Source organism: Mirounga angustirostris, unplaced genomic scaffold (genome assembly GCF_029215605.1).
Source record: "Mirounga angustirostris isolate CCGP_5_RB_7025 unplaced genomic scaffold, mMirAng1.0.hap1 SCAF_5, whole genome shotgun sequence".
Lineage (NCBI taxonomy): Eukaryota > Metazoa > Chordata > Mammalia > Carnivora > Phocidae > Mirounga > Mirounga angustirostris.
The window spans coordinates 142,193,541-142,215,487 of record NW_026991713.1 but is presented as its reverse complement, the minus strand read 5'-3'; the positions used below and the strand labels follow the sequence as shown (position 1 = coordinate 142,215,487).

The 21,947-nt window shown below is 48.8% G+C and overlaps 2 protein-coding genes across 2 annotated transcripts; one reads left to right on the top strand and one right to left on the bottom strand.

Annotated features, from left to right (window-relative positions):
• Positions 1 to 551: 551 nt before the first annotated feature.
• LOC135364527 (zinc finger protein 75A-like) lies at positions 552 to 20,015 on the bottom strand. The gene is made up of 9 exons (XM_064592446.1): positions 19,649 to 20,015; positions 15,996 to 16,181; positions 8,920 to 9,112; positions 8,135 to 8,226; positions 7,564 to 7,690; positions 6,491 to 6,582; positions 6,099 to 6,225; positions 3,860 to 3,970; positions 552 to 3,694 (listed from the first exon to the last, which is right to left on the bottom strand). Exons 2-9 carry the CDS (start codon positions 15,996 to 15,998, stop codon positions 3,099 to 3,101), a joined length of 1,341 nt encoding a protein of 446 aa, XP_064448516.1. The 5' UTR covers positions 15,999 to 16,181; positions 19,649 to 20,015; the 3' UTR covers positions 552 to 3,098.
• On the top strand, positions 17,942 to 21,543 carry LOC135364302 (zinc finger and SCAN domain-containing protein 32-like). Its single transcript, XM_064590308.1, is given in 4 exon segments — positions 17,942 to 18,338; positions 20,011 to 20,547; positions 20,550 to 20,737; positions 20,739 to 21,543. Coding segments are annotated over 4 exon segments (1,671 nt in total). The 3' UTR covers positions 21,288 to 21,543.
• Positions 21,544 to 21,947: the final 404 nt, after the last annotated feature.

Below are 21,947 nucleotides of genomic sequence, written 5' to 3'. Positions count from 1 at the left end.
CCACCTCTCAGTCCAAGAGGGCAGTCCCCTTCCTCTCTACACTGATCAGGACAAATCTGCTTCTGCCCTATGTCCTGTTTCTGAGGCCAACTCGCAGAAGGTATGAGAGGGGTAGTTAACAAATGAATGCTTAAAGTCTACTGCACTCACAGGAGGAAAAGAAAGGTAACCCCTACCCTCTCTGTAGCCCACTGATCAACAGAAACACATCTTTATGTACAAAAGCAGTGGAGCACAGAGGGAGAGCAAGAGAAGGGGAATGAAGCCAGAGAGGGAGGGATGGTTGCTTTGTCCACTTGAAAAACTAACCAACCTGGACTTGTCTCAGGTAAAAAAATCTATCCTTCTTTCCTATCACCTAGTCTTGTAAGCTCCTCAGTGTGCCTATCAGTGTTACATGAGCTCAGTGGAGCATCTACAGGAAGGCAGATCTCTTCTGAGGGCCAAAGTCCACGCGGACTGACACAGAAAGGGTTCCAGAGCTCTAGTAGAATAGCTGTGTCTATGTAGACAGGCCAGGTTATGCTGCAGAAACACACGACACCAATATCTCAATAGTTTAACAGAAGTTTATTTCTCATTCCCATAAAGTCCATCACAGGTTTGGGGGACTTTCCAGGACAACTGCTCTCCATGGAGGGGGGAGGTGGGGAGGAGGGCTCAGCATTCCAGACTACTTTGACCTTGTGGCCCCAGTTTCTGCGGACTTTCATGACTGAGGCAGGAAGGACACCACAGAGTCCTGCACAAACAAAGGCTTCAGCCCAGAAGTGGGGCTTCTGCTCACAACCCATTACCTTCAACTATCTCATGAGACCCTAAACTGCAAGCAGAAAACTATAACCAGTCTTCTTTATACTCTTCACTAGACTGTAAGTCCTGTGAGGGTCTATCTTTAGCTCTTTTATTCACCACTATATTCTCAGTCTAGACGAAACAGCTCCTGGGCACGTAAGAGGCCCCCATGAAATTGAATGAATGTAGCACCAGGAAGTTGTCCGCATGTATCCTGGGATGAGACAGAGTACCCGAAGCCTAAGGATGAGGGTGATGGGTAAAAGCTATGCAGACGAAAGCTTTTAAAGTTGGCTCTGCCTAAGAAGTAATACTTGGTATTGTTCATCTTGGGGAGGAAAACAAAATCCTGCTGAAAGCACCAGATCCACAGCTCAGGTGACTTACACCATAAAGTACTGAGGCCAAGGACCAAATCAACTGAGCAACATCACCACCAGCAGTGCACAACTCCTGAAAGGAGCTGAAAATAGCCATAAACACAACTGCTTCCTTACTGCAGTCAGTCTGCCCAGCACATCACTGGGGAACAGGGGAAAGGGAAGCAAATGCACACTGACTGAGCATCTACCACTGGCCAGGCTGTGAGGTGCTTTTCATTCACCAATCCCTCTAGTCCCTAGAATAACCGTGAGTTAAAATAGTTTTCTCTCTTTCACAGAACACATGGAGACCTAAGTGTTTTGGGAACCCATCAAGCCACAAGAACGTTTTTAAGTTAGAAGTAGATACAACACAATGTCATTCAGCCTGGTCCTGCAGGGATAACGTACACATCCTGCTAACCCTGCCTTCAGACCTCCCTGATGCAGCTAGCTGGCAGCCAACGGACCGGACCCACTAGCAATAGGGTCTTGAACAAGTCCCGTATCTGAGCCTTAACTTCATTGTTTATAAGGTATTTGGGAGAAATCATTTAACCCCCTTCGACCCCCTTCTTGATACAACCTAAAAGCTCTAACAGGAACACATGTCCCTGCTGTAGGTAGGAGTTCTAAGAAGATCCACAGCCTGGAGAGATGTTCAGCCATCTATATCATTTATCAGCTAAGGTTGTTGTTAAATGCTGCGTACAAAACAGAGATAGGCAGACCCTGCCTGCTTAATAATAGTTTGCAGTGTAACACAACCAACATGAATGCAGATTCACCCATCCTTGTCCACCAGTCAACATCAGTTCCCAAACCTTTCCTCTTGGGAACCCAATCTTCTGCCACACCCAGTGAACCACATCCTGCCTGCAGCACACACTCCAGTTTTGAAACAACCCTCTTTGTTCTTATAAACGAAAGCCAAATTAAAAAGCCAGCAAACAAAAACCTGATTTGATCTTGAACTTCCATAAATATCCGTTTAGGTCCCAGGAAAGTGCTAATATTTATGGTTGACACTGAGGGGAGAAAATGTCGTTTCTTTTATTGCAGACAATCTTCTTTACATGTAATACATAATCCATGGCTAAAAATTCCAACCCGTTTCCATATGATCTTGATGTTTTCCTCTATCGAACACCACCAATGAGAGGTGTAAGTTACTACAGTTACTTCTTGCAGATTCTCTAATGGTGAAGTAAACAGCATTTCATCACAGTAAAAATGGTGCTAAAAGGAATCAAGAGCTAAAATGTTCAAGAATGAACTCAAATGATATCCAACTTGGGGAACAGTGTCCAATGACAAAGGAGAGGAAGAAAATCCAATTTGGTTCTTGGAAAACTTAACAGACCTCATTTTTGTGTCACAGGGCTCTTGAAATTGGTAAGCCTGCTATCCTGAAGGCAATGGTATCCAATTAAACATGCAGATTATTCTTTCTTGTTTTGGAAGACCATGCTACAAATGTTTCGATCATGTTTAAAGTGGCTGGAAGATCAATGTAAAACCAACAACATGATGATCACAGAAGACTGATTAATTCATGGATGTATTTGCTATTTGAAGCTGAATTTGCTAATTGCCAAGCATAATCATGAAATAGTATATTCTCTACTCAGAATGTTCTTTGAACACCTTTCTTGTTAGGAATTCCCTGAAGTTTTATTAGTAATATTGTAATTAGTTCAGAACTAATGCACCCTCTGCAGAGTCAACCTTGATTCCTTTCTGAGAAACATGTTTATATCCCCAAATTTTCCATTGATGAATTATTCATGCTTCATAATTTTGTATTTTTCATAAACGTGAGGGTTAAGCTCTACTTGGTGAATTTCTTCAGACTCAGGACACTGGATAGGCTTCTGTTCAGTGGTGGCGTTTCTGTTTTTAAGAAGGCTGGACTGCCTGCTAAAGTTTCTCATGCCTATGCTACATGTGGGTTCTCCGGTGTTTACTAAGGTGGGAATTCTGACTGAATTTCTTTCCACATACATAACACATAAAGGGTTTCTCTCCAGTGTGAGTTCTTTGGTGTGTACGGAGATTTGAATTTTGACTGAAGCTTTTCCCACACCAGGAGCATTTATAGGGTTTTATTCCTTGGTGTATTGTTATGTGCTTATTAAGATCTGATTTCCCTCTAAAGCTCTTACCACAATGTTGACACTTATACGGCTTCACTTCTGTGTGAATTTTTTTGTGTTTAGTAAGATCAGAGGTAAGTCTGAAGTTTTTCCTGCACTCCTGGCATGTAAAAGGCTTCTCTACTGCACGAGCTTTCTTGTGAAGATCCATAAGTCTCTGCAGCTCTTCTTCCCAGATTGAAAGTTCCTTTGTTTGATTAACTGGAAACTCTTGATGCCACTTCCCCGTCCTGTGTGATTCACCATGATTTTCTTTGCCTGTTGTTTTCTGGGGAACTTTCACTCGGGTCTTTTTTGATACTATGTCTCCTGGTGCTTGTATTTCTAAGTCAGAAAGACACACAGGCTGATGGTTTTCAGTGTCAGTTTTGACCTTTAACCCTATGGGAATAAACATAACAATCAGCCAACTGTATGGCAAAGCAAAACTACAGGAATGGAGAGAAAAATCCAATGATTACTGATTCACAAAATAGAGATAAGCAGAATTTGAAATGCTAAGGTTGCTATCAAGGCACATTTGTCCTCTTCCCATGGTATATTTACCTGTAGGCAGCCCTCCAGGGCTGTTCTTGAACTCCAAGGGCCCTTGAATCCATGGCTCTTCCCCTTGCTCTAGATAGGAGATCACTTTAGGTTTGGGGAGCACAAATAATGCTGTGAAATGGGAAAAAGGAAGTCAAGGACTGGCAACTCAACAACTGTCCACCAACTCCACACTATTTCAGGAAGAGCAAAGGACAGTTTACAGTACATTACCCAATGGTCAAATGGGTGGACTCTCCTACCCAGTTTCAGGTTTATACTATACTGCATTTGTGGGTGGATACACAATGTGGAGATGGAGAAATAAACCTAAGCTGGACCCATGTAGAGGATAAAGGGCATGGGAATCCATCTACAGTGCCCCTCTTCTGCCACCAAGATTACCCTATATTTGAACAATGTTGAACCAAACCCCAGAGTTGGCAGGGAATACAGGTTAGTCCTATTAATTCCTTAGGATTAGCCCAAGTCTAGCAGAGCAAGGTGAAGATCAGTGGGCTGCATATCATATGCACTAGTGATTCCTGTGATGACAATAACTTTTTACTTAGCTTTTTTTTTTTTAGAATACATTTATTTATTTTTAGAGAGAGACAGTGCAAGCACAGGTGTACAAGCACACAAGTGGGGGGAGGGGCAGAGGAAGAGAATCTTTAAGCAGACTCCCCTCAGGGTGTGGAGCCCAACAAAGGGTTTGATCTAAAACTCATAAGATTGTGACCTGAGCTGAAATCAAGAGTCAAAAGTTTAACCAACTGAGCCACCCAGGTGCTCCTACTTTTTACTTAGCCTTTAAGCACCACACACTGGACTAGGAAAGATTCCTTCCACTCCTATAGTTCACTGGTTCTTGTCCAGATGGAAGAAACAGACCAGAATTACTTAATGAAACTTTTCTAAATATACATCACCAAGTTGGGGAAGTATGCATCACTCAGTCATTCAAACAATAAGTACTGACTGGCTATAATGTGCCAGGAACTCTCTTTGGGCTAATGATATAGTGGTGATTAAGCCAAAGCACTCTGATCTCATGGGATCTCACCTTCTGGTGGGATGAGACAACCAAACAGCAATAAATAAAAGTTGTCAGCACGTAATAAATATTTTGAAGAAAACTAAGGCAGGATAACTTAGCATTTAAGATTCTGTTTCTCTGGGGGCGCCTGGGTGGCTCAGTCGTTAGGCGTCTGCCTTCGGCTCAGGTCATGATCCCAGGGTCCTGAGATCAAGCCCCGCATTGGGCTCCCTGCTCAGCGAGAAGTCTGCTTCTCCCTCTCCCTCTACTTGTGTTCCCTCTCTCGCTGTCTCTCTGTCAAATAAATAAATAAAATCTTATATATATAAAAAAAAAAAAGATTCTGTTTCCCTGAAGCTATTTTAGATGAGGTAGTATAGAAGGCCTCTTTGAAAAACTGATATTGCAGCAGGAATGTAAAAGTGAGAGTTCTGCCATGTGGCAGAAAAGTGTGCCAGGTAGAGGAAAGGGCAAAGTAGAAATGACCATGGCAAATTCAAGAAACAGAAACATCAGAGAGGCTCAAGAGGACTGAGCAAGGGCACAAGTGGCAGCAGATGAGGGCAGGGTGGTGAGTAGGGTCAGACCCTGGAGGACCCTAAGCACTTCAGTAAGGTGTGGATTTTATTCTGAATGTGATGAGAAGTCATCATAAGGTTTGAAATGGGAAATGTCACGATTTGACCAGTTTTTAAAAGCATCTGGCTGCTGTGTGGAAAACAGGGAGGGAGGGCAAGAGGCAGGGGCACCAGTCAGAAAGTACCAAGGTCAGTCTGGTTAGACATGCTGCTGGCTTAAGCCAGGACGCTAATAGCACAAGGAGATGAGACATGGCTGCACTCAGGCTACACTGTGAAGGTGGAACCAAAAGGACAGTGATGCATTACAATGGGGTAGGACAGCAAGATCACAGTAAAGGATGACTGTATGTTCCTTCCTCTTAGCTACTGGGTGAATGCTCTTTACTGAGAAGAGTGCTCTATGAGAACAGATTTGGGGAAGGAGAAAAAAATAAATCAAGAAATCTACATAGCATATGGAGTGTGCACCTGGACAAAGCTCCCCAGTTGATCTGGATACACCTTTCCCCTGTCCACACACCATTTAGTTGAGAAGCAACCCGTTATTGGAACACAACCTCTCAGAGCACTACATTCCCAGTAAGCAGAGAACATGACAGATTACTCAACTTCCACCCAATGGGAGAGGGAAATTCTTTACCTAGAGAGATGACAGTCTCACAGTTTTCCCGCATTACATCATTGTAGAGGGCCTCCTGAGTGGGATCCAGTAACTCCCATTCTTCCTGGGAAAAATACATGGCCACTTCCTCAAATGTCAACAAGCTCTAAAGAAGACAATGGGCTTCAGCTCAGTACTTGCACTACAGAAGCAACACTATCGTCTGGCCCATGGTAGACCCTGGGCATTCAAGGAATTAAAAGCACTTTTTTTTTAAAATGCAAAATGGAAAGAAGCAAGGGATCATCAACAGCCTAGGAGGTGCCCAGTTCCCCAGGGAGAACACTGGGACTAATATGCCTGTGAGCTGGGCAGTGGGGTCCTGGGGAACAGGGAAAGACAGCCCTCAATAGCTGGATTGCACAGCTCACCTGGGACTCAGGCAAGACGAACTCAGGTGCCACTGTCCAGTCTTTGGTGTTTGTCTTCTCAGAAAAGGCTAGGATCTGGTGAACAGGCACAGCTGTGGGTAGAAAAGAGCCAGCAAAAATTTCTCTCACTTCAGTCTATGAACATCCTTACCTCATTTCTAAAATATAGAAGATCCTGTTTCTTTTAGTACATATGGGACATGTTTACAAATGTTAAGTGATATCTAGTAGTGGCCTTCTCACAGTAAACAAGAATCGAGTATCTAATAACCCCCAAAATCATTCCCCAGTTGACTGTCTTCAGTTTTCATGTAGTCAGTAAAAGGAAATCTTACTTTTTCTTATATTATATAAAATGTTTTGAGTTCAGCAAAAATCAGGGGTGTTTAAAAATGTAGAACTCAGAGTCAATGTGCCAATTGAAGAAATGGAAAGGTAGAAATTAGCTTGGTGAGTTCAAGCAACAGCAAAATCAGTGTGGATAGAGAAGACCGAACAAAGACACCAGTGGAAAAAGACAAGGGCAGGAAGGTGAGTAGCAGACAGATCTTACAGGCTCCTGGGTAACTCAGTAAGGAATATGGATTTTATTCTGAATGTGTGAGAAGACATCCTAAGATTTACAGCACAGAAATTTCATGATTTGATCAGGACATTAAAATAATAAAAGGATGAGACACGGTTGCACTCTGCCTACACTATGATGGTGGAGCCAAATGGACAGTGATGCATTAGTAGTGGGTTGTGATGGCAAGATTATGCCTAAGGATGACTGTATTTTTCTGGTGTGACAGATTGGATAAATGATGGTACCTTGTATGGGGATGGGAAAGGTAAAAAAAAGAGCAGATTTGGAGGGGAGGAAGGGATCAAGAATTTTAGGACAAGGAATGACCATGTGCACCTGGACAAAGCTCCCCAGGTGATCTGGATACACCTTTTCCTGTCCACATACCATCTAGGTGAGAAGCAACCTGTTATCGGCGGAACACAGCCTCTCAGAGGAATACATTCCCAGTAAGAGAAAATATGACAGATTACTCAACTTCTACTCAATGCGAGCGATTCTTTACCTAGAGAGATGATAGTCTCATAGTTTTCCCGCATTACATCATTGTAGAGAGCCTTCTGAGTGGGATCCAGTAATTCCCATTCTTCCTGGGAAAAATACATGGCCACTTCTTCAAATGTCAACAAGCTCTAAAGAAGACAATGGGCTTCAGCTCAGTACTTGCACTACAGAAGCAGCCCTACCATCTGGCCCATGGTAGACCCTGGGCACTCCAGGAATTAATAACATCTTTTCTTTTTTTTAAGGATTTTTAAAAATATTTATTTATTAGACAGAGAGAGAGAAAGAGATAGCAAAAGAGAGCACAAGCAGGGGGGTGGGGATGGAGAGGGAGAAGCACGCAGGGCCTGATCCCAGGACTCTGGGATCATTATCTGAGCCTAAGGCAGTTGCCCAACCAACTGAGCCACCTAGGCGACCCACTTTTTTTTTTTTAAGTGAGAAGGCAAAAAGGAAAAAAAGCAAGGGATTCCCCGGGGAGAACACTGGGGCTAAGATGCCTGTGAGCTGGGCAGTGTGGGTCCTGCTCAGCAGGAAAAGACAGCCCTAAATAGCTGGATTGCACAGCTCACCTGGGACTTAGGCAAGAGGAGCTCAGGTGCCATTGTCCAGTCTTTGGTATTTGTTTTCTCAGAAAAGGCTAGGATCTGGTGAACAGGCATAGCTGTGGGTAGAAAAGAGCCGGAGGAAATTTCTCTCATTTCTTTGAACATTCTGACCCTATTTCTAAAATACAGACAATACCAATTCTTTCATCAGAGACAGGATACATTTGCAAGTATGTATGGTGTCTTAAAGTAGCCTTCTCATCACAAATAAGAGCCAAATTATCAACTGACACCTAGAATAGGTTCCACGATTTTCAGGAGTGACTTAATGAAAGAAAAACCCTTTTTAGTTTCCTCTGATGAAATAAATTGTTCTCAATTAGGCAAAACTCATACATATTTTAAAAATGAAGTACTTAGGAAATCCAGTGTATAATAAAAGATATGACTTTTTTATCATTTTTTTCTTGATATATAATTGTGTTCATATTCTGCCACTGATAACCCATTTCTGATCTTAATTTCTTCTGTATTTTATAAGAATGAGATGGCTCCTATTATCTCCAGTTTTCTAAAGAAGAGCTCATGGTCTTACTACCAGAGCTCAGTGGTATAGATACTGCTATATCACAGGCCAATGTCCAACTTCACCCACAACTGGTCTACTCTACTGACACCTGGGGACCATGATAATTGCTAACGTATCTGTTTATAGATCTACACTGCTCAACATATAGAAAATACAACATTCTGATAGCACAAATTCCTATCAGTTCCTAGGAAATAGTAATTATCATGTCCTGCCCTACCTGTCTCACATACAGGCTCAGTTTCCTTACGAGAATTCCAGCTCAGTTGTTCCTGCAGCCCCTGGTGTATAGTCCAAAATTCATCGTGGGACATGTCCACTGGCTGTGACTCTGATGCCTTCCTCTTGAAGCCTGTGACATCTACAGTTTCTCTGAAGAGCACGCCCTCTTTTCCAAGCTCTTGGTTTGCAACCTAGAAATAAATAATCTTCATCTATTAACAGATAACTTACTTTTGGTTAGGGGGTTGATGATAGAAAGAGGAAAAAGCTGAGTACAGATGGCAGGAAGTATGAAACACTAAGAAAAATGACTGAAAGATGAAAGGAGATATTGGGCCACCAATTTCCCACAAGGTATTAACTACAAAAGCTGGGGGGAAAAAAGTTGTGGCAACTGCTAGCTCTCAGACACAGTTGCTCCCACCCATCTGCATGCAGCAAAGCACAGACTAGCAGGGTTGCATAGATTACGTATACTCATGCTATCTTGACAGGTTTTCTCCTTGACTTAGAACCTTCCCTTAGTGGTTTTCTGTCTTCCACTTTTCACCCATTACCATCTTTTTTGGCAACTGAGACCATGTATGGCCGGGAATAAAATCAATAAAAGGATCTTCTTACTAAAACACTGACAGCAGAAAAAGGTGCACATCAGTAAGAAAGTCACATGAACTTTACTACCCACTACTCATAATGGGTGAAAAATGCACGGAAAATTCCTGCCTTGCTATCATTTTATTATTTTTTTAATTTGACCTTTTTTTTTTTAAAGATTTTATCTATTTATCTGAGAGAGAGAGAGAGAGAGAGCAAGAGAGAGGGGAGGGTCAGAGGGAGAAGCAGATTCCCCGATGAGCGGGGAGCCTGACACAGGGTTCAATCTCAGAAGCCTGAGATCATGACCTGGCCCAAGGCAGCCACATAACTGACTGAGCCACCCAGGTGCCCCTGCTTTCCTTTTAAAGAATCCACTGCCAGACCCTTTCTTCTTCTCTTATCCACTTGAAATAAGGCACAGCGCATTGATAGACAAATGCCCACTGAGGACTTGGCCTTTGCAAAAATAATGATTCAAGAAAGGTTAGACAGTGAGAACATTTACACCCTCTGGATGCAAGGAGCCTGGGGATTATCCAAAGACTTCATTGCTGTGCTTCCTATGCCAGCTTCCCCATACCAAGGGAGATCAGGAGACTATTCTGCGTTCCTCTTAAATTTTTTTTAAGATTTTATTTATTTATTTATTTGAGAGAGAGAGAGAGAAACAGCATGAGAGGGGATAGGGTCAGAAGGAGAAGCAGGCTCCCCGATGAGCCGGGAGCCCGATGCGGGACTCGATCCCAGGACTCCGGGATCATGACCTGAGCCGAAGGCAGTCGCTTAACCAACTGAGCCACCCAGGCGCCCGTTCCTCTTAAATTTTAACGTGTCATCCCAGTCTTCTGTCTCTACTAAGGGGGTCCAACTTCTCTGACCCTTCATCCTCTTGTGAAGACGGAAGCCCTCAGTGCGTGGAACGTTCCAGATTCTCCTTTTCACTCTACGAATACTGGCAGGAGAGCTGGGACACCGAAGTGAGACCAGAGAAGAAGGGAAGTAATTAGGGAAAAAGCAGTCCTATTCTTCTCAGACAGCATTCCCGGATTAAGTAACTAGATGCTCAACACTCTTGTTTGACACTTCCCTGCAAGAAGCATAAAGGGCACCGTGCACAAGATCCATTCCTGTGTTTTTAAATCTCTTTACTTGACCCAGAAAAATCACAGCTGATCTTTGCTTACAAAACGTTTATCCACAGGCCAAGTCGCAAAGGAGGAGAGAAGGAGAGTTGGTGGTGTTGAGAGTGACCCTTCGGCCCACCTTCCCTTTCTTCGACGCTCAATTTAGACCTCGAGGCGAGACTGAGGAGAGTCCCGGGACCTCGCTTTCCCTGGCGTGAGCCCGCAGGAACGGCACCCAAAGTCGACCAGGATGCCACGGTATTCCCAAACGGACGGCCGCCAGCAGGCTCAGCGGGCACCGGGACGCTTGCCGTGCTTGGGTACCAGCAAAGGCTGACGTCTCCGAGGCTGCACCGCCCGGGTCCCCGGCGCGCGGCAACACCGGCCAGCGAGGCCCCGACGCCGGCTGCGCAAAGGCGGACAACAGGATGGCCTCCGGAGCCTGACGGCGGGGCTTCCAGAAATGGTTCCGCCGTCAGGCGGCGCCGCCCGGCCTGGAAACACCGCGGTCCACGGACAACGGCGGCCAGGCTCCCTCGGGACCTCCGCGGCCGACGCCGCTCCCCCTGCCACCCGCTCACCTGCAGGCCGCCGCCCTCCGCCCCGCGCCGCTCCGAGGCGGGCCCCGCCCCGTGCGACACCGTCCTCAGCACCGGCCCTCAGGCCCGCGTCGCTGCCCGGGCCCCATCCGACACCGCGCTCCAGCCGGAAGCGGACTCACGCCCTTCCGGGGAGGGGCTTCGAGCAGCCGCGCCGCGGGCCGCGGCCTCGCGGAGGCAAAGCGGCTTTCCGCCGGGTGCCGCCCTGGCGGCGGGAAAGAGTTAATGCTACCGAGTGTCCCGTTTCCCGCCGCGGCCTAGAGGGGCCTGCGCGGCTCGGCGAGCTGCTGTCGCCGCCTCGCGTCCCGGCTCCGGGAGGCGCTGCGCGTCCGGCTGGTACCTGCGTAGCTTTCGGGCGGCTGGCTGCGCCTGATCCCCCGAGCCCCGCCCGGCGAGGGTGGCCGCCCCTGCGCGCGCGGGGCCCTCGCTCTTCCTGGGGCTTGCGTCCCGGTCGGGATCGGCGGCCCCCGAGGGCTTGTTCCCTCCTCTGGGCCGCGCGTCCCTCACAGCGATCACGTTTTCCTGGTGAGGTAGGTTTCAGCCGCTGAGACGGGCCCCATTTGTAGTGTCCTTGACAGGGACATGGAGGCGCGGCTCGGCCCGGGTCCCACGAGCGACGGGCGGCGGCCCCTAGTATGGGATTTAGGTCCCCTGCAGTCTTGGCTCCCGCTCCGTCCGCCACGGCATGCTCCCTGGATGATGGGAACCCCCTTTCCATCTTGTGTCCCCTGCAGTCTCTGCCAGAGTTCGTGAACCCTACTTCTCAGGATCCGGGCATTTCAGGGTGTCGGCGTCTCCTAATCATCAGGGCTCTCCTAGCGTCAGCCTTCGCCAGGCAACGGGTTACTTACTAGGTCCACTACGTGCAGGCAGGGCTAGAGTGCACAGGGCAAAGTCTTTGCTGCAAGGAATCTCACCAAAGGACCGGGGCATTTTCGTGACCGGCAGTAGTTACACAGGCTAGGAAGAGCTCGGGAGGCCTAGGCTGAGCGCTGCGGGAGTCCAAGGAAGTCAAAGTTGACTTATGGTTGGGGAAATGGGCAAAGACCTTGAACCTCCGTGGTCTGTCCGCACCACGGAGTGGGGCCACATCCACGCAGAGGGAAAGCTGGAAAAGATTGGGGTGTGAGAAGATCCGTCATACGTTTCCACTAAGTGTGATCGGGCTACATTTGGAGGAAGACTGAACAGTGAGAAAGTAAGTTCTAGTAGCCCTCTCACGGGGTGCGTTGCATGGCAGTGAAGAGACTGCATTTAATAAAAGTAAATCCTGGAGCATCGCTGGAGGCTTTTCTGAGGGAGCTTCTTTCCAGGGCAGTTCATCTGGAAGTAAGGTGAAGGTGGGAATGAAAATGGGAGACCAGTACCAGGCCATTATATTACTTTTGCTTTTAGGTGGAATCCTGTTATGCTTCTCTGATCCTTTCTCAAAGGATTAAACACGGGAGATAAGAATAAGCATCTGCCTAAGTCACTTGAATAGGTTTCAGAGCAGATTCATTTCCTTAGAATCCGAGTCAGGTTGAGACTTAAGTTTCTTCAAAAGCAATTCTTTCCAGGCTTCCAGAAGCAGAGGACAGTAGTGCTCTTAGCATTGAGATCCTCACCATCAGGCCCAAGGCTGAGCATATACTCGGAACTTTACTAAAGTGAACAAATGAACTTCTGCCAGTGGTGCCTTTGCATGGGTACAGAGGTGGTTGGGGGAGAAAAAGTGGGAAAAGAGACCCCCGTGAATGCAAGAAGAAGGCACAAACTGGTGAATAGTGAATGAGGGCCAGTAATGATTTTTGTAGTTTGAAGTCTGTGCCAGAGTTCCTTTCCCTTGCTGTGGAGCCCACCATCATCCCCCGCCAGGGGTACTGCTTGAAAAATGATGAAATGTACAGCTGGGAATTGATGACAGCAAAGACCTGCACTTTTTTCTGAGTTACCACACAACTGCAGTAGCGGGCTGAATGGCTTTGCTGCGTGACTGGCTGGAGTTAACAGTGCTGCTACTGACGAACCAATTCCTGCTTTTTTCTTTTTCCGTTTATATTAGTTATCACTGAATAATTCCCTTAGTTATGGCTGCCTTTTAGAAAGCTGCTTGATCTTAGTCTGTATTTGCACCACACCCCATTCACAATCATATTTTTTCATGATCCCCTCCATGCTTCATAATCTCTTGAGATCGGGATGTGCATGAGTGATCAGTGTCTAGTAATGGTGAGGAAGCAGCAGCTCTTGGTGAGGATATACAAAGTGCATCTGGGCGACAGGTGAGGAAGGGCATTCAGAACCTGGTGAGTTTCATTATGAAGAACTAAGTGAAAAGCACTAGAGTCTGGCTAGTGGAGAGGAGCCAAGTTGAGAAATGCACAGTAGCCCTTTGTCACCCACCAGAAACTATGAGCTAGCTTGGGGTGGTCCCCTGCCCTTCGTCTATGGGGAGAATTTCTCATTTGCTACAATAACATAGACACTGATACATTCAGTGAATGTTTAGGGTCCCTGATACAAATGTAGAACCTCAGAATAGTTCCCAACAGAAGGCCAGGGAAAGGACAACTATCCCTCACCCAGGGAATCAGGAAAATTGGGAGTTGGTGAATTAAAATCCAGTGTCTCTTGTGGAAAGGTTCCTTGAGTGCAGATGCCATGTGCTATACACAAAATAATGTTGTATTAGAGCTGCTGCTGCTGCCAGGATTAACGGGTCAGTATGGGATAGTGATGAGTTTCACAAAGTATGCACTTGTCCAGTTAGGGACTAGGTCTGACATCTGGTCAGTGCAACGATCTTGTACATTTTGGGAGAAGGGAGGTGTGACAGGCACAGGAGAAGGAACATGGCTTTGGTTGTGGGAGATTTGTGGGAAGAAAGCAACTGAGATCCCAATCCCAAGTCTGGGAGAGGCACAGAGTAAAGGAGGAGTGTGGGTCAGAGGGACACTGTAGACTGAGCGCCTCTGTGGTCAACAGGAAGCAGCTCACTGGGTGCGGAGACTGCATGACTGGAAGGGAGATGCTGGTGTCCCCAGTGAGGAGGCAGACATGTCCTCGGGCAGCAGGGGGAAGAGTGGTGTTGACATAATGTGGAGAAGGCAGAGCTGTGTGGTGGGGACACATTAGGGTCCAAGCTGAGGAGGTTCATGAAGGATCCGTGAGGTTGGGATAATTAATAACACCTAGGAGGGAGCGCAGAAGGGCAAGCAGCAGCACATGTATGGAGTTAGACCCTGGGCAGGTGAATAGCGGGAGCCCCTACATGCTGGTAGGCATCCTGCTCCAGGCCCCCTTGCCCTCTCTCTGGGGGGACGGTCTCTCCCTTGGGGCCCCCACCATTTCAGAGCCAAGATCCTAACAGGAATGTAAGGGTTAAAAGAGCTACCTGAAACCTGTCTGGGATGTGAAGGGCAGAGCAAGAAGTAGAGGTGAGCAAGAAGTGGAGGTGACAGGGAGCACTGCAGGTTGGTAGCACGTGTCAGGACGCCCAGCTGCCTCTCCCTACCACCCCTCGGTCACCAAGGACCAGTTAGAAGCTTGGGACGTAAGGGATGCAGGTGGCTCTGAGAGACACAAGTAGCTCTGAGGAGCCTGCCACGTGCCACGTATTGGTTGGGGATTTCACAGTGAACATGACAGGCGTGGTCCCTGGCCTGCAGGAGCCTACACTCCATGGGCGAAACAGACAACAGGCAAAGGAAGAAAGCTACTTTGGGATAAGTGCTCTACAGGAATGAGCAGGCTGACGTGCTGGACAAGGACCGTGGGGCACGCAGGAAGCAGGCACGGCCTCTCCAAGGGAAAATTCACAGTACTGTACAATCACCACTTCTACCCAGTTCCAAAACATTTTCACCCCCCAAAAGGAAACCCTGTACCAATTAGGAAGTTACTCCTCATTCTCTTTCGATTTGCATTTTCTGTGAATTCTAGAAAGGGTATCTATCCTACAACACATGACTTGCCGGCCTTCCCTCACTGAGCAGGTTTCAAGGCTGTATTACTACTTCGTTCCTTTTCATGTCTGAATGATCCATTGCAGGGACAGACTTTATACAGGTCTTCCAGTGAAACACTGTGGCTGCATACATTTAAAGACGGCCCACAGCCACTGCTGCCTTTTATGCTTAATTGAAAGCTTCCATTATAGGGTGCTCAGTAACTTTTATTTATTTTTAAAATCCTACTTATCTAAGTAATCTCGACACCCGACATGGGGCTCGAACTGACAACCTCAAGATCGAGAGTCCCATGCTCTTCTGACTGAGCCAGCCAGGCATGCGTGCTCTGTAACCTTTAAGTCAGCTCTTGTGTCACCTGGGTTCCTCAGTTGGTTAAGCGAGTGCCTTCGGCTCAGTTCATGATCCCAGAGTCCTGGGATCGAGCCCTGCATTGGGCTCCCTGCTCAGCAGGGAGCCTGCTTCTCCCTCTCCCTCTATCTGCTACACCGCCGCTTGTGCTCTCTCTCTCTCTGTCAAATAAATAAATTGAAAATCTTAAAAAAAAAAGTCAGCTCTTTATTTAATCCAAATTCTATAGGAAAATATGACATGTTCACACTGTGTATGTTGGCTAACTTCTGTTGATGAAGTGGAAAATTGTCTAAGAGGTGTATTTGCTGTAATGTTTTCTACAGATGAAACAATCGGTATGTCAGTATAAATCTTAGCATTTACTTCTTTTTAGTCCCTGGGAACATCACGGCTCTCTAGTGTGGGGTTCCTGAGGCTTTGGGGTTGAATGTGAAGGGGGGCAGGACTCACCATGTGCCCAGTTCGCTCCTGCTGCTCATCCTGGTTTCGGGCTGTTCAGATCCCTAGTGCTGTAAACTGCTCAGAATCAGACTTGTGTGTGTCCCCCGAGGTTCCGTTAATCAGTCAAAAAAATGAACCCCTTCCTTACGAGAATTCTTGCAGATGGATTTCTGGGACAGAATATATTATGCTGGCCTGAAAAAAATGGAAGGCTTGAGTTACTGTGGTATTTTTAGGACTACTAGGGTCATCTCTAGGTGGTGGGGCTGGAGCTTTATCTATAATGTGCATAGGAAACATTTTTTTTCTCTAATGTGCATACAACTACTTTAGAATGAAGCAAGTCTTTTTTTTAAATAAACAGCTATTATGCCAGCAATCTGCTGAAAGGAGCTTCTCGCCACCCAGAGGCCACTGGCGCTGGCTCAGACGCACCTGGGGGGCGTGTTCAGGCACATCCCCAGAACTTCAGATACAGTGGGTGCAGGTGGGGCCCAGGAATATGCGTTTGTGACAGGTTACCAGCGCGGCTGGCCTGTGACCCCACTCAGCCCGTGCTCTGTGGCAGCCGCCCTCCACCAGAGGCCGTTTTCTCCTCAGCCTGGCTGATGGCGCAGGCCCCCAGGAACCTTTCCCAGAAGAGGGGTCTTCGAGACCAGGAGACTGTGTGTTGGGCAGCTGGGGCCCAGGTGAGCTGTGCTTGATGCCTGTTGTCTCCCGAGGTTCCCATTTCACTCTTCCCCCCAAGCCCCTTCTTACCAGGGATGTTAGAAAGATCATGAGGTCTATCCACTGGCTGTCCCTTGCATTGTTGTCTGTCCATCTGGCGTCTCCACATGGCTCTGTGCTCACCCTGGTGCTTCCCTCGGAGGCCTGACCTCCCTGCCTTGCTTTGCCCGCATCTGGTGCCAGTGGTCCTGTCTCTGCCCCACGCCAGGCTGGAGCAGTGCTACTTTATAGGCGGCAGCAGCCCCCGGTGTTGTTACAGGGACCAGTCACGTGCGAGGACAGAGCCATATCCCTCTGTCAGGAAGGACAGACACTCTATGGCCCTACACAGAGGGCCCTCTACAGGGGCGTCACTCAGAAGAATGACAGAGATCACTCTGCGTAAGGATGCCCATTCCCTCAGGGCCAGACTGTCTGTGTTCCTTTGTTCAGAGAGAGACGCAGACCGGAAGACCCGAGAAAGGAGGAGACAGACAGAGGCAGTGCAGACTGTTGGGTGGAGGGAGGGAGATAAAGCCGAAGAGTCTGAGAGCAGGCACGACACACAGAGACTGCAAGAAAGGGAAAGCAAGACACCAGAGGGCTCAGGACAGGGTGGACAGCACGTGTGACAGCACGCGGGAACAAGGGAGGGGCGAGATATGGAAAGCAGTGGGGACAGAGTGTGGCAGGTAGAGCATGGCACTGGGGGACAGCCCGCAGCGAGGGAGACACGGCCTGTGGGAAGAGCAGGGCGACACGAATGCACATGTGCTCACGCACACAGCGGAGACCAACTGAGGGGCAGCGGGCACTCGAACGGCCCAGGCCTTTGGGGGGCAGCGGGCCCGTTCTGAGCATCAGACCATTAGAGCACTCCCTCAGGGATTCCCCCACCGCGGACACAGGCGAGCATCACGCTTACCATGAATCGGCTCTCAGGACAAATGAGTGGGATTCAGGATAAAGAGAAACAAAGGGGCAGCTTTGGTAAATATTCCACAGCCCCTTCTCCGTCAGAGAGGATGCCCTTCCCGCTACGCCGAGTGTGTGTGTTTTAGGAAAGAAGCCCACAGTGGGGTAGCTTCCCAGGGATGACAGCACACAGTTGTGGCAGAGCCTGACAAACCGGCACGTAACTTCCTGAGCTGCTAACCCGGCCGTGTGGTGTGCAGGCCCCCGTGGTCTTATCGTGTGTCCCCTGGCCCTGGGCAGCAGGTGTGCACTGGGGCGACGAGGAGACCGAGATGCTCCTGGCCATCCTGTGGGATGCTCAACATCATGAGAAACTCCAGACTCGTGAGCACAGCCAGACCTACAGGGCGGTGGCAGGACGACTCCGGGAGCAGGGCTTTCTGCGGACCCCAGAGCAGTGTCGCACCGAGTTCACCAGCCTGCCGTCGAGGTACCACAAGGGGAGGGCAGGCCGTGTGCCTGAGCCTTGTGTCCTCTGTGAGGCCCTGTCAAGCTCCTGGGCCTCTGCACCCACGGTGGCAAGCGGTGCTGTTCCTGGCCAAGAAGGAAGGGCTGCAGAGCCCGGAGAGCTGAGTCAGCAGAACGGGGAGCCCACAGAGGTCGGAGAAGGGGCCCGGGCAGATGGTGCAGCCGGGGATGAGCAGGACTTCCGGGATTCTGGCCGGGAAGGTAGGAGACGTGACCCGCCAGTCTTGTTTCCACACAGAGTTGGTGGAACTCTTGGCTCTGACAGCCAAGGGACAGGGACATCCCCCCAGTGGCCATCAGCCCAGCCATCAAGAGGGAGCTGCCTCTGCCGCTGGCGTGCTCACTGTCCTGATGGACGGCCTGGCACGGGCCCGGGAGGCCAGCTCTCGGTGTGGAGGCTTTCCCCTTGACCTTCAGAGCCCAGGTCCGCATCCGCCAGCCTCTTTCACGGAGTACGTGGCATTTTTCCTGTGCAGCTCCCTTCCTCGGCTTCCTCAGACTGCCACAGGCTCCAGCCCAGACTCTCTCCCCTGCCCTCCTGCTCCAGCACCACCCTCCTTTCCTGGCCTGAGCGTGTGCTGGCCACATCGTGGTAACACGCTTTCCTCTCATTTCAGCCAAGCTCAGGGCAGCCTGTTGTTACTCAGCTGCCGGCGGCAAGGCCATCAAGAGTTGAGGTGAAGCCTGGAGATAGACTGGCAGATAACCCAGTGCTGGCCTCTCGGCCTCAGACATGTCACGGTCTGAACATCCAAAAAGAGACAGTATGGGGCACCTGGGTGGCTGAGTCAGTTAAGCGTCTGCCTTCGGCTCAGGTTGTGATCCCTGGGTCCTGGGATCCAGCCCCGTGTCAGGATCCCTGCTCAGCAGGTAGCCTGCTTCTCCCTCTCCCTCTGCCTGCTGCTCTGCCTACTTGTGCGCACACTCTCTTGGGGTCAAATAAATAAATAAAATCTATTTTTAAAAAAGAGAGATGGTATAGGACAGTAGGTGGAATCTAGGGGCAATTTTCCCTTGACCACAGGGTTTGGAGCTTGAACGTACTACAATCGGAGAATGAAACTAGGCTAGTACTTAGCAGAAAGCTGAATCCCGTGAGGAATTCCATTTAAGGGGTGTGTGGGTGGCTTAGGTGGTTAAGCATCTGCCTTTGGCTCAGGTCATGATCCCGGGGTCCTGGGATTGAGCTCGCTGCTTAGTGGGGAACCTGTTTCTCCCTATCCCTTCCTGGTGCACACACTTGCTTTCTCTCTTTCTCCAATAAATAAGTAAGATCTTTTTAAAAAAAGAAAGAGGGAGGGCGCCTGGGTGGCTCAGTTGGTTAAGCAACTGCCTTCGGCTCAGGTCATGATCCTGGAGTCCCGGGATCGAGTCCCACATCGGGCTCCCTGCTTAGCAGGGAGTCTGCTTCTCCCTCTGACCCTCCCCCCTCTTGTGCTCTCTCTCTCTCTCTCCCTCATTCTCTCTCTCTCAAATAAACAAAATCCTAAAAAAAGAAAGAAAGAGGGCACCTGGGTGGCTCAGTCAGTTGATCGTCTGCCTTTGGTGATCCCGGCGTCCTGGGATCGAGTCGTGCATAGGGCTCCCCACTCTGCGGGGAGCCTGCTTCTCCCTCTGCCTGCCGCTCCACCTGCTTTCTCTCTCTGTTAAATAAATAAATAAAATCTTTAAAAAAATAAAAAAGAAAAAGAAAAGAAAGAGACAGTATAGAACAGTAAGTGGAATCTAGCAGTTTTTTTCCCCATGACCACAGGGTTTGGAGCTTGAATATACAACAACTGGAAAATGAAATGAGGCTATTACTCAGCAGAAGGCTAAATCCCGTGAAGAATTCCATTTAGGTATTTCTCCCTTATGGCGCTTTAACTGTAACTTTCCTCATTGTTCTGTTCTTTCTCCATACTCCCGTGTCTTTCTGTTCCCTCCAGTCTTGAGATCAAGAATAAAACTAAAACAGAGAATCAGAAATGGGATGATTCAGGGCAAGCAGAAGTGAAGAAGGCCCTATGGAGAAAGTCTAGTGAAATTTTTTGGCACCCCGAGCCCAAGAGAGGCCAGAAGGGTGAGCCTGAGCCAAGAGGGCAACGTAGACTTTCTCCAGGGGAGCGTGCACGGAGACCCCTATCCCAGGACAGGCGGAGTCAGCAGACTCTCCGTGCTGGTGAGAAGGCCTGGGCGCATGTCCCGAGTAGGGGAGACTACTCTCAGGGCTCTCCCTGTCACCACCAGCCAGTCCCCAAATTGGAAAAAACATCTAAGTGCCAGCAGTGTGGGAAAAGCTTTAGCCAAGGTTCTTACCTCATTCGGCAACAGAGAATCCACACAGGAGAGAAGCCTCACAAGTGCAGTGAATGTGGGAAAGGCTTCAGTGAGCGCTCCAACATCATTGCCCACCTAAGGACGCACACGGGGGGAGACCCTACCGCTGTGGGGAATGTGGGAAAAGCTTCAACCAGAGCTCCAGCCTCATTGTCCACCAGAGGACCCACACTGGCGAGAAGCCTTACGAGTGCGCTGTCTGTGGGAAGAGATTTAACAACAGCTCCCAGTTCAGCGCTCACCGGCGAGCCCACACCGGGCAGAGCCCCCCCTCCACCCCACGCGCACTGTGGGAAAAGCTTCAACAACGGCGCCCACGGCCATGCCCACCAGAAGACACACACCAGGGAGAAGCCGTACAAGTGCCCTCGGAGTGAGAAAAGCTTCCCCAAGAATCCCGTCCTCATCCACCATCAGGGGGCACACAGAAGACACACTCACACCCCAAGAAGGGACGCATGCTGCGATTGTGTAGGAAAGCCAACAGATCAATTCCCTAGTTTGAGTCTCTCCTGGAGCTTCCATTGGCTTGTGGAGGCTTCTGCCAGCCAGTCTGTGGCTCAGCAGGAGACCTACAAGTGGATCTCAAGAACCACAGCGGGACTAGGAATCAGCATTAGAGTGCTGAGCTCTCTTTCTAGGTCTGCCTGTGACCCCCAGTCCTGTGTCACCATGGACTTCCATCCGCTTTGGATCCTGTGGGGTAACCTTGTTCTGAAAAGAGAATGGGTGGCTAGTGGCCTGGGAACTGTTCCTGGGGCAGGTCAGAGAAGAAATTTTTTGGGCTCATGGGAAGCACATCTAGAAGTGAATGGCCTCGACGTATCCTAAACCAATAATGACCTCTAGGCACCTGCTCTCTGGTACGTCTACCTCAGAGTAGGTCACTGCTCTGTACTCCAGTCACCCAGAAAAGACAGCAAAGCAGGAGGGACAGCTTCAGCCACAGGGTACCACTACTCTAAGTGACTTAATCTCAGAGCAAGTGTGACATCTGGGTTCCTCTTTCTAAGATTTCTCCTCTAGATCACTCCCATCCAGGTTCCTGGTCTTGGGTCTTACATTTAATGGTTTCAACAGGTTTATAAGCATTACTATTTCTTTTTTTTTTTTTTAAGATTTTATTTATTTATTTGAGAGAGAGAGAATGAGAGGCAGAGAGCACGAGAGGGAAGAGGGCAGAGGGAGAAGCAGACCCCCTGCCGAGCAGGGAGCCCAATGTGGGACTTGATCCCGGGACTCCAGGATCATGACCTGAGCCGAAGGCAGTCGCTTAACCAACTGAGCCACACAGGCGCCCTAAGCATTACTATTTCTAATGAAAATAAAGGTGTTTCGGGGTGCCTGGGTGGCTCAGTTGGTTGAACGACTGCCTTCGGCTCGGGTCATGATCCTGGAGTCCCGGGATCGAGTCCCGCATCGGGCTCTCTGCTCGGCAAGGGTTCTGCTTCTCCCTCTGACCCTCTTCTCTCTTGTGCTCTCTGTCTCTCA